The 11,386-nt window shown below is 40.3% G+C and overlaps 1 protein-coding gene across 1 annotated transcript; it reads left to right on the forward strand.

Moving 5' to 3' along the window:
• The first annotated feature begins 649 nt into the window (after positions 1-649).
• On the forward strand, positions 650-10,895 carry sdr16c5a (short chain dehydrogenase/reductase family 16C, member 5a). Its single transcript, XM_076162277.1, has 7 exons — positions 650-750; positions 2,876-3,216; positions 3,842-3,973; positions 4,099-4,198; positions 4,404-4,548; positions 6,283-6,408; positions 9,703-10,895. The coding sequence occupies exons 2-7, from the start codon at positions 2,896-2,898 to the stop codon at positions 9,797-9,799; spliced, it is 921 nt and encodes a 306-aa protein (XP_076018392.1). The 5' UTR covers positions 650-750; positions 2,876-2,895; the 3' UTR covers positions 9,800-10,895.
• The last annotated feature ends 491 nt before the right edge of the window (positions 10,896-11,386 follow it).

Raw genomic sequence — 11,386 nt, forward strand, 5'->3', positions numbered from 1 at the left:
TTTTTTTTAACAGTGCCCCCATCAAGGTGAATGTAAAACATTGATGGCAATGGTCCTGACCTTAATCTCTATCAGCTTGCCATATCTGTTTAAAATGAGATAAAGTTATCGCTGTGACACAGTTGGACTAAAGGACGGAGGAATGGAGGGTCAGATGCCAGAGATTACAATGCACCTTAACGTTCATCACGTATATCAAATATCCATTTTCTTTCTCTCTTCTTCACAAACATTATGTGAGATTAGAAGAGGCGCCCAGAAAGGCTTCGGGGGCTGACATTGAGCGGAGGGGCAGAGAGGAGATATTGTGGGGGTTGGGTGCAGCAGATGAAAAGGCGAGAAGCTGTGAGGGAGCAAAGTCTGAATGAGTTGGCAGTCGGTGAAATCAAGTCCACACTAAAGCTTTTACCATCAACCTCTTTTGCCATTTCAGCCATCACTTCATTCAAGTGAGGAGTTCCATCTGAGTATACACTAAAAAAATACACACGTGTCTGCTATTCTAGATGATAACTTCGTCTACCAGTCTAAAGCAATTTAGCAAATTCTTCTTACTTGTTTTTGCCCTCGGCTGTTTTCTCCCTTGTTTAACCTACATGTCCCACAATGCATCACGGTGGCGTAACTGCTGGTCACGTGGCACCTGTAGCGGTTCTTAGCTCTAAAGCGACATCCTGCTTGTTAGAGCCGCAGGCTGCTGAGAAGCTTCTGTGTTCCAGACAGCGGCGACACTCTCCTCTCCACCCTAAGGTATGTGTAACTCCAAGGTATTATTAACGGTTGCGCCAGCCATCTGCTCTAATAACATGTGGGGCTTGACTTTGTTATGGTTCACGTTTGTTCGTCGTTTTGTAGATCAAAGGTCTCCGTTAGTTGGACACAGACGTCGTTGTATTGTAAACACTTCGGGCGGAATCACGCCCTGTACGGCTGAACGCTGACTGCAGCGCATCGAAGGTAGCAAACATCCCTGTTCTTCGATTTTCTCCTCCTCGCATCCTGCTGCTTTTGCCTCCGAGTTCAATTGGCTTCAACTTGAGCAGGACTTTTTCTTAACTTAAGCAGGACTTTTTAAACTTAAACATGAGTTTTCCCCTTCAACAAATAGGACAGACTGATAGAAACGCCCGCACATCACGTTAAGTAATCGCATCAGTATTACTGTTTGTTATACCACATGGTTTATTTTGCATTTAGCAAAACCTTTATTTAATAAATTACAAATATTTTGGGAGCCTTTAGACTAATATAATTGATGTTGCAGCCTGTGTACCCACTGCACTAATGTACTAATGGTAACTAATGTACTAATGCCCGAGCAGGGCTGAAAGCTTTCCGATTTCCGGCGTCTGTAAATGCAACAACCTCTATACTCATAACGTTACAAACAACCGTGGGCACCGTCTGCGGGACTAATTAGGCCGATTTGTCATTCAAGTACAGCCGACTTCTCTTTTTTTTTTTGGTTCAAGTCTTAAAGTAATAAGTCAAGTCTGTAAAAAATGTATTGGCTTGTAGGCTTCCCTAATCGATGTTTACATTTGGTATTTTTGTAATTTCCTATGAGATACATCTTTAAATTAAACATATTTTACACTGAGCTCATGCATGTATTGCAATACACACAAGGGGCTGAATCCACCCCACAAATCAACAGATAAACCTTTTTGGATATCACCACAGATAAACCTTTTATGAAAGTATTAAATTGATGCTGCTCTCCAGAATAAGCATAATTGGGAAAACACTAAAGCCTTCACACACAGCATGACACACAGTCCTTCACATAACATATCCACTAGGACAATCTGATAATCACACGGTGCTACAGATGATAAGAACTTTAAAACAGCATGACCATACAGCTACAGACCAATTAATGATATGAACTAAAGGTTTGCACAGTGGGACTTTAGAGATAGAAGTTTTTATTGGCCCAACAAGGGCCTGAGGTGGAATGTACAAAACAACCAGAATAGAGGAGAACTTCCCTAATTGAGGACTGTGTGATTTGATATATGTAAAAGTTGTTTCCAAGTGTTTCCACTTAGCAGATGTAGTTCAAGTATTGTCGGAAATTTGAAAATCCTAGCTCCAGGCTATGATTGTGTATGCGAATGTGTTTTTTAGTTTTCAGAGGGTTAATAAATGTTATATCACTTATTAAGGAACATAGCTTCAAAAACACAAATTAGACATATTTTAGAGGCACGTATTATGGAAATTAAGCTCATCACACCTCCAGTATTGGCCACTAGATGATGTCAGAGACCAGAAAATTTAATACATTTAATAATGATAAAACTGATAAGGACTAATCATTCAAATGATTCTTCGTGTTTTAAAGTATTATCTGAGATATGGTGGTAAGATATGATTTTTTTTTTGCAAATAGATGCATTAAATTGGCACCTAAAAATGAGTAGTGTGACTAAGTCCCATCCTTTACCTGCCCTCCAAATTTCACATTTTCAGGTTGAACAGTCTGGGCCACAGAATCAGTTTTAGGGCAATTCTGACAGAAGGAAAATAATGTTGATGATGATGATAATAATGAATAATACTTGTTAATTCAACCAAGACCCATTTCACAAACAAAGAACAAAACCAACAAACAGTTCGTTCCCACACGAATATTAGCAAAGTACAACTCATGCAAACAAGAAACCACAAGAGCACTCTTTCACTAATTACAGAATTCTGTACCCCTACTGGCAATCGGTTAATATTACACTTAACTGCCTACTGATATTGCAGATGACAGGGACTTATGGCATGCGAATCCCGGACGTGAAAGTATACACCTGACCTAATGTATCATGAGCAGCTCTACTTCTCCTATAATCTAATAATCCAGAAACATTTCTGTTTCTAGCTTTCTGTCCACTAGTGACCATGAATTTCTTACTGGAAACGGTCCAAGTCCTCCTCCTGTCACTCTGGTACAATGTGGAGGCCTTCATCCACCTCTTCGTGCCTGTGAAGAAGAAGAACATTGCCGGTGAGGTGGTCCTGATCACTGGAGCAGGCAGTGGGATCGGACGGCTCATGGCTCAGGAGTTTGCAGCTCACGGCACTGCGCTCGTGCTGTGGGACATTAACCAAGAAGGGGTGAAGGAAACGGCTCGACTGGTTAAAGAGGGGGGAGCTACCAGAGTTCACTACTACCTATGTGACTGCAGTGATAAGAATGAGGTGTACAGAGTTGCTGACCAGGTGAGATACACTGTTCATTGCTATGATGTAATATAAAATCAAATGTGTAATGTCAAATTCCCATTGAAGATTCTGACTCCAATTTAGTAAAGGTAAAAGACAGTGATGGCCCCCCTGGTGGACAGTGACGGGCAAAATCATTGCCATGTCATTAAATGACACAGGTTTGGGAACAATACAATCAATTCAGCTTGCTAATCTGTTTTGCCGTGTTTGAGAAGGTTGAGGCCTCAGGTATCCATAGATGTGCAATGGGCACATCTTTCATCGAAACGAATATAACTGCTTTGTGTAATTTAGATTCTTCACCTGGATTGTAACAAAAAACGCACTAGATAAACCTGTTTGGCAGAGAATAGAGCACACACACAAATTGCTTGAGTCCAGAGCAAAGAGATGGGGGGGAGGGCAGCTATAAGAGCATAGAGGGACAGAATGTATACAGTATATGCATACAGTATACAGCATATGAACATACATCACTAAATAATGATGGATAATTGGGAGTGACTGCCAAAGCAACATGAGATTTTCCCGCACTTGGTGTACACAATGTTCTGCTTAGTGTGGGAAATGTGAACAGTGGAATCTAGCTGAATCACCTTGATGCACTCTTCCCATGCAGGTGAAGCGGGAGGTTGGTGATGTCAGCATCCTGGTGAACAATGCTGGCATAGTGACGGGAAAGAAGTTCATGGATGCTCCTGATTCGCTGATAGAAAAATCAATGGAGGTTAACACCATGGCTCACTTCTGGGTGAGTGACACATTACTTCACATTACTTCTATAAGAAGACTCTGGATTAAATAATCAATTAGAATAGATGTTTGGCATGTTCTAACATCTCTCTCCGTCTCTCTCTCCCCCACTCTTGCTCTTAGACGTATAAGGCATTCCTTCCTGCCATGATAGCAAGTAATCATGGTCACCTGGTTGCCATTGCCAGCTCAGCAGGTCTCATAGGAGTCAATGGATTGGCAGGTGTGTGTGAATTAATTTTGTAAAGCATTTCCTGGATTAAATATAATTAGTTAGTCCTAATTAACAGTGCCACGAGAATGTCATGTTTTACATTTTTTGATCAAATATGATCAAACTGCTAACTTGAAAACTTAATTTGGAGGAGGAATATGTCATGTGACCTAACTTTATTCTTCCTCTTCTTTCCTTCTACCCCTCCTTGCAGACTACTGTGCCAGTAAGTTTGGTGCTGTTGGCTTTGCAGAGTCAGTGGGTCTGGAACTCCTGGCAACTGGGAAAGATGGTGTCAAGACCACAATCGTGTGCCCGTACTTCATCAACACCGGAATGTTCGATGGATGTCAAACTAAGTAGGTCACATTATTTTCTGAACAGATATCATTTGTACGAACACTGGCCTGTGGTGATGAGAATAATAATCTCAACCATCTGATGTATTTGTTTCTGAAGCCAAATGATGTCAATACTGCAATTATGTATTCCCTTTCTGCCCTGTCGGAGGCCTCAGCGTCCAGGGAAATTATTAGGGAATCTCTGGTGAGATTTCCGAGTCAGTGGAGTAAATAATTTTTAAGAGGGTTTGATGACATCAAATCGGTCTGAAGATTAAGATGCTTTTTAAGAAGTTCTGGAAAGGGATGAGATGTGTACTGTTGGTAGATAGAGGTGATCCGGCGGCTGAGAGTTTTCGAATCTTGGTATTGTATTTATTATTGAAGAGGAATAGGAAATTATTCGACCTCCAAGGAATGCTTTCAGTGACTTCCAGAGCAGTGATTCCGAAATAGAATCGTTTTTATGAAATGAGAGAAAGTCATCTATTGAATTAGAGATCGTGTCATAGAATTTTTTATCTGCCAGAAATAATGAGTTAAACCTCCAGAGGGGCAGGGAGGATTTGTGTGTGGAAAGTTGAATATCTAAAGGTAACAAAGCCATGTTTAAGGTCTGTTATGAATGACTGAAGGAAATAATTGTTTCCATTGCAACGTTCTGATTCAATTAGTCAAGTAAACACATTAGTCCCATGTTGAAGATTAAATATGTTATAAAAACAATGGTGTCGGAGAAAAACAGCTCCTCCACTGTAATGTTTCTTCTTTTGCCTCTTTGGTGGTTGGCATTCATCCTGTTGAGTTACTGCCATCTGCTGGACTGTCCCTTGCCCTGTCTGACCCGACTGGACCGTGGCATGATTTGAATAGAGGCAAAGGCGTAAGAAGGCTTTGTTTTTGCATGTCTGAATACTGGAGATCGCCAGCGGTGCCTGAAAGGCTAAGCCAGCTTTAAGCCATGTCCTATGTGTGAAAGCGGCTTTATAGACAAAACCATTCCGGTTTGTAAACATGGCTCGCACCACTACAGGATTTAAAAGATGTACAGGTATGCCTGATATTCAAAAGAACAAAGTTGTTACTTATGCAAATTAATGGTTATCGCATTTTGTGTTTTTATTTGAATACATTCATTTGAATGCGCAAATTCATTCACAGCCCTTTTAACAGTGACTCACAGTAAAGGCACAACATGTCCGCAAACAAATGAACTAGAAAAATAAAACTGTTGAACGATGTCATCCTGTAAAAACTGTACGTACAAGATCATCAAACTAACAACACTGATGTCATCCAGAACTCCACGTCCACACTACTGTGTCATTTCTACATAACCTTTGACGGCTGCGGCTTTCTGCCGTCACCTTGGTTATCACCCAGCTGTCTTAATTAACTTAAACATAACAGAGCCTTGTTCTCTTCAGGGTTTCAGTTCCCCCTTTGAATAATCTGTATATGGTAATGTGCTACACACATGGACTCAATTAGCAGAAGTGTGATAATGTGGCCTCACAAGTTCTACTGTGACACTGAACACAACTGTTTATCTCCAACAATGCTGTTATAAACAACCAGACTGTACAGGTCATCAGCCCTAGTGTTTCACATTCCATAGGTCCAAGTCAACATTTTTCTTCTCTACCCCTTTTTTCCCCCTCTTTCTGTATCAAAAACAATCTCCAAAATGTCCCATACCTCTATGCTCTGTATGTTGGCTGAATGTATTTATCCTTATTCTGTCTCTGTCAGATGGCCCAGGCTGCTGCCAATTCTGGATCCACACTATGTGGCAAAGAAGATCATCCATGCTGTCCTCACAGACCAGGTCTTCTTACTAATGCCCAAGAGTATGTATCTCATCACTGCTCTCAAGAAGTAAGTCTTTCTGCTTTGATCTCATTATTCACAGAACATTAGCCGTTCATCTCTTCTTCAGACGTATTCTCTCTTCACTACGCTTCTATGCACTTTTTTCAGATTGCTCTTTCCCTTTCTGCCATTCTCTTAATATTCCTGATTCATTTCATTTCGTATGCCCACCAAACTGTGGGTAAACAATGGCTACAGAATATATATATTTCTATATATACCACAGCTCAGTGGCCCTTCATCCTTGTCATCAGTGGTCTTCTGCACCTGTGAGGGGAATAAGGGGGAAACGACCATCTTTGGATTTTTCTCTCTGAACCACTCCTCTCTCTCACTCAGACACACAGATCCAAGTTGTCTCCATACAACATTTCTGCATCTTTCTCTCTGCATATGTGCAACATTAAGTATACAACAAGAGTGCATTTTTTATCATCATATCGTATCGTATCATAGGAGACTGGTTGACAAGCTACATACAGTACCTGTTAGGTTTCGTCACCCACCAGTTGTACTTTACCGTCACATGAATGTCGTGGTGGCTCGTCTGCACATCTGTCTTGAAAACAGCGCTGACATCCCAGTAGTGTTATGGCAGCTCATTCACAGAGCCATGATAGTCAACTTCTCGGGTAGACTGAGTCAGAACCACTCAACTACAAGCACTCTGATTGGATAATTTTCTACCTCTGTGGTGGTGTTTAAGGGCAGGTAGCATTCTGATTGGCTCTCTTCCCAATTCGTCCCACCCAAAGACTTTTGTCTTGTTTTCATTCGCTGAGAAAATTTGTGAATTGATTTTGTCAGTTTTTGTCGTCGCAAATTAGTTTTTATTTAGTTCTCGTCTCGTTTTTGTCCTTGATTGCATGAACACTGGTCAAAATAGGACAGAGAGAGATAATTAGCTGATATGCCCCATCCTTTCACTATCTTAGCCCTGAACTAAACCTGGGTTGCTGCAAAAAAGACACCCTGATAATTGCCAACCCACCAATGAACAGGAAACAAAGTATACTGAGAAGAGGTGCATCTTTAGATGGAATTTAAACGTTTCAAGGGAGTCTGCCTCTTTAACGAGGGCGGGACGTGCATTCCATAGAAAAGGAGCACAGTTAGAAAATGCTCTGATGTGCTCAGGTTAACGACTTTCAGCCAGGAGTCTTGCTGCAGTGTTTTGAACAAGCTGCAGTTTTTTAAGAGCAGAGGAGCCTCCAGAGGAGACCGCTCACACTGGCAGACCTCAGGAGTTTGGTCACCAAATGATACAAGAAGCAGCATATTTTTTGCCTACTTGTTAATTACTTATTTCCCTTTTATCATCCTAGCATATTAAACTGGAAGCTGGCATCCCTCCTTGGCAGTTACCTGGGATTCTCCAGCACAGTAGACTACCACAATCATCCCAGAATGCACTGCAAACCCTATTAATGTCTCAATTTTACTTTCATACGGGAACTTATGTTATTCATCAAGTAGCAGCTGGATGTTAATGGAAAGTGGTTGGTTCTTTTTTCTCGTTTGTCCTTATGTTATCTGTTGTCAGACTGCTATTGAGTGTGATGCAACAACAGAAATGGGGTTATACTCGCTGTACCTGATCGATGATAGCTTGCAAGCCATAAGGTCACGTTCCTCGAAAACAATTAATTAAACATACCAGAACAAATGTTTTGCAATAACCACCCACTACTCACAAGACACTGGTAAACTGCACTGACGGGGTATAAGCTCTTCAATAATGGAAGAAAACAATGAAAATTGTTTAATAAAGATTGTGTCTTTTTGTAGTGTTGATGTTTGTGTTAATTTCCATTCATGGCTAATGCTACAGTGTTAGAAGCCACACTAAGGCTGTGGTGCTTCTCTTTGGCCAAGACTTTAACATCTGCATCTAACACGGGGGTCTATGTGAGCCAAAGGCGGTGGTGAGCCTTTCTCTAGGGATTCATTAAACATGGATAGGAGTAGAGGTGCAAGTTTAATAATGAATTTCTTAAAGAAAACCAAGGATTACATGGCTCTGATTGAGGTGTGTTATTCTGCAAGAGAAAGTGAAGAATCCAGAGCTTTCACAGTGTCAGCTTTGATCTTTGGGAAATTGAGATTGGCAAGGAACTGATTTATCTCTGTGGTGTCCGAAGGAAATTCATGTCTAGGGAGGAGTAGAATGTTTTAAATGTCGGTGGTAGCTGTTTTAGCATCCATACTGATTTTGGGTATCAGAGGGGGGGTGGATTGTCGTTTTAACTGGTGTGCCAATAGACGGCTGGCTTTATCGCTGTGTTCATACTAAGTATCTCGGGCTTCTAGTAGTAAATGCTCAGTGTTATTGGAGGAGATAACAGTCAACATGAGAACTTGTTCCACAGCAGGAGCGATGTTTACACTGAGACCGTACTGAGGCAAGAGAAACCGATCTGGGTGTTTGTTCAGTGGGTGTGTTTGATCATCTCCGGGGCAGGGCTCCAGATCTCTGCTTCCATTTCTGAAGTCAGGTATGGTGATCTGTTCAAACAAAAACTGTTGTGATGAGAGAGAGAAAATGAAATGTTTTTCCAGACTACTTAATATAAATCCGGACTCTGAATACACAAGGTGGAGTCCCTATTTTATACTTACGACAAAGGCGAGGCTAATGGCCGAAGAATAAGAAAACATGGATTTGCAAAAACGAGCACATAACACCGCAACACACACTTTGGTGAATGACTGACTTTAAATTAAAAAATTAAAAAAAGTTAGTGCTCATCACATCATTCAGTCTGTTCTTACTCTTGTTCTTAAGTACTGCTGGCTAAGTGGTAATGACCTTTATAGACAGCCAGACTCCATGCAGATCAGCACAGGCCTGAATCTTCAATATACAATGCTATATTTTCCATCATTCTAACTATCAACACAGCTACACAAGGCAGACAAGAAACAAGAAATATTGTGACTGCTACATGGAAATGCATAAAACCTCTTTTGGGCAGAAAATTAAACCATTCAGATGGTTTCAACAGTGGCATTAAATCATGGTTTAAACAGAAACTGCATTGCTAACATCTAGCACACATTTATGGATCTAAACTGCACCACTTCCTTTTCCTGTCTTTCTTTTTTCATTTCTGTTGCTTGTGCATAATGCATACTGCAGTTTCAATGCTGTTTTAATGTACATATCAAATAAACCTCAACCTCAGGTCTGCTCGTGCGTGTAGAATTTAAGGTCTCACCACTTTCAACTCGTCACTGTCTTATCCAAGCAATGTTGATCAGAGGTATTCTCACAATGACGTGTTGTGTTTGTTTCCATAGCGTCCTTCCCATGAAGCAAGGCATTCTGCTGGGACAGTACTTGGGTGCCTTCAACATGATGGACACATTCAGAGGACACTCCAAAAAACAGGAGTAACGATGGGAGAAGATGAGCCTGAAACAGAGAGGTGGACATGTTAAAACATGATACATGGAAGTTTTCATGTTTTAAGAGCAGTAATTATAATTCATTTCTTTTTTATAATTAGTGTTTTATACATGATAATGATTGCCCTTCAGTTGCTATTCTAATTTTTTAACCTTTTTTAACCGTATATCATTTCCATCCCCTGTCATTCCTCAAATCAAGTTGAGACTTTGTACATTTCATCTTGGCCACAGACCAAGCCAGTATCTACAATGTGGCCATGACTGACCAATCACATTCAGCATAACTTGACATGACAGGTTTAACATTGCATTAATTGTCAGTTATTTTCTACCAGTGTTGATTCACTGTCGAATCTTTTGACATAAGCCATCCCCACGTCCACCTAATTCTTTCTCCACCATCTTCTATTTCGCTTCTTCTACAGGTTTTGACCTAACCTATATATATATATATATATATATAACCTATAACCTATAACCTGTAACATATATACATATATGTATGTATAACATTATATATACTGCCCATGATCTCAGCAGTTGTCTGACACAGCCTTTTGTGTTAAGCCAAACAAAGCCAAATGAATTATTATTACAAATCCCAACCAAAGAACTGCCCTCCCACCCCTACCAACCCATTGCCAACTGACTACATTTTAGGCCATTTAGCACCACAATCAGTGCACTTGCAACTAAGATCATACAGTATATCTGCAATGAATCATGTTGTGTTCTGGCTTACCTGACATTCTCAGGGATTTTATTTTCACATTGTAATCCAGGTAGCACATAATGACTTTCAGTACATTTGTTTTTACGTTTCATGTATGACTGTTTTAACTGTAAAAATAGACATGTCAATTTGCTAGAACTGTATAGCCATCGAACTGCAGGATGATCATTCAAGTACAGACATTTGATAGCTGACAAGAAGTCTTATTTACTTTAAAAGCCATATTGTCATTATTGTGAATACAGCCAAACGTATATCAATGCTTTCTACTGTCTGTCAGTGACTATAATATATATATATATATATATATATATATATATATATATACATATAAAATGGTTTCACTTGTTTATTGACTCAGTGTTTTCTTGTCCCAGCCGTTTCTCATGTTGATGTTAGAGTGAGGAAACGTTTATAGTCCTAAACAGCCTTGAACGTGTAACAATAAGTGTATTTTTTGTTTTTTCTATATCTTTTTTTTAGATTTAATCAAAAAATATATATTTGTATTGAAGATAGCATTTGACCGCCAACTTTACCTCTTGCCCGGTAAAGTTGGAGGAAGGGGTACAAGCGCTCTGTTGTGTTTTGTAACCGTTTGTTTTCACGCTGTGTTTATGTTCCTGGCTGGGCGTGGCTACCTGATCCCTGTTCCCGCCACCTTATTCCACACAGCTGATGCTCATTGAGAGCTCATCATCAGCGGTGGTACGTAGACTCCAGGCAATCCAGTCATGCCTTATCAGAGAGTTTCCACTTTGCTTCAATTCAGTGCCGATTCCGTTCCGTTTCAGTGTAGTTATAAAATCAGTCATTACATATCTGTTATCCACCTGGTTC

This window comes from Genypterus blacodes, unplaced genomic scaffold (assembly GCF_046128005.1).
Source record: "Genypterus blacodes isolate CSIRO-AG114 ecotype Tasmania unplaced genomic scaffold, CSIRO-AGI_Gbla_v1 ptg000120l_1, whole genome shotgun sequence".
In the NCBI taxonomy this organism is placed as follows: domain Eukaryota; kingdom Metazoa; phylum Chordata; class Actinopteri; order Ophidiiformes; family Ophidiidae; genus Genypterus; species Genypterus blacodes.

Excerpts from the sequence above, each read along its gene's own strand:
- sdr16c5a (XM_076162277.1), top strand. The coding sequence starts at position 2,896 with ATGAATTTCTTACTGGAAACGGTCCAAGTCCTCCTCCTGTCACTCTGG. Across the intron at positions 3,217-3,841 it reads TGTACAGAGTTGCTGACCAG|GTGAAGCGGGAGGTTGGTGA; the intron begins GTGAGATACACT and ends CTTCCCATGCAG. Across the intron at positions 3,974-4,098 it reads ACACCATGGCTCACTTCTGG|ACGTATAAGGCATTCCTTCC; the intron begins GTGAGTGACACA and ends TCTTGCTCTTAG.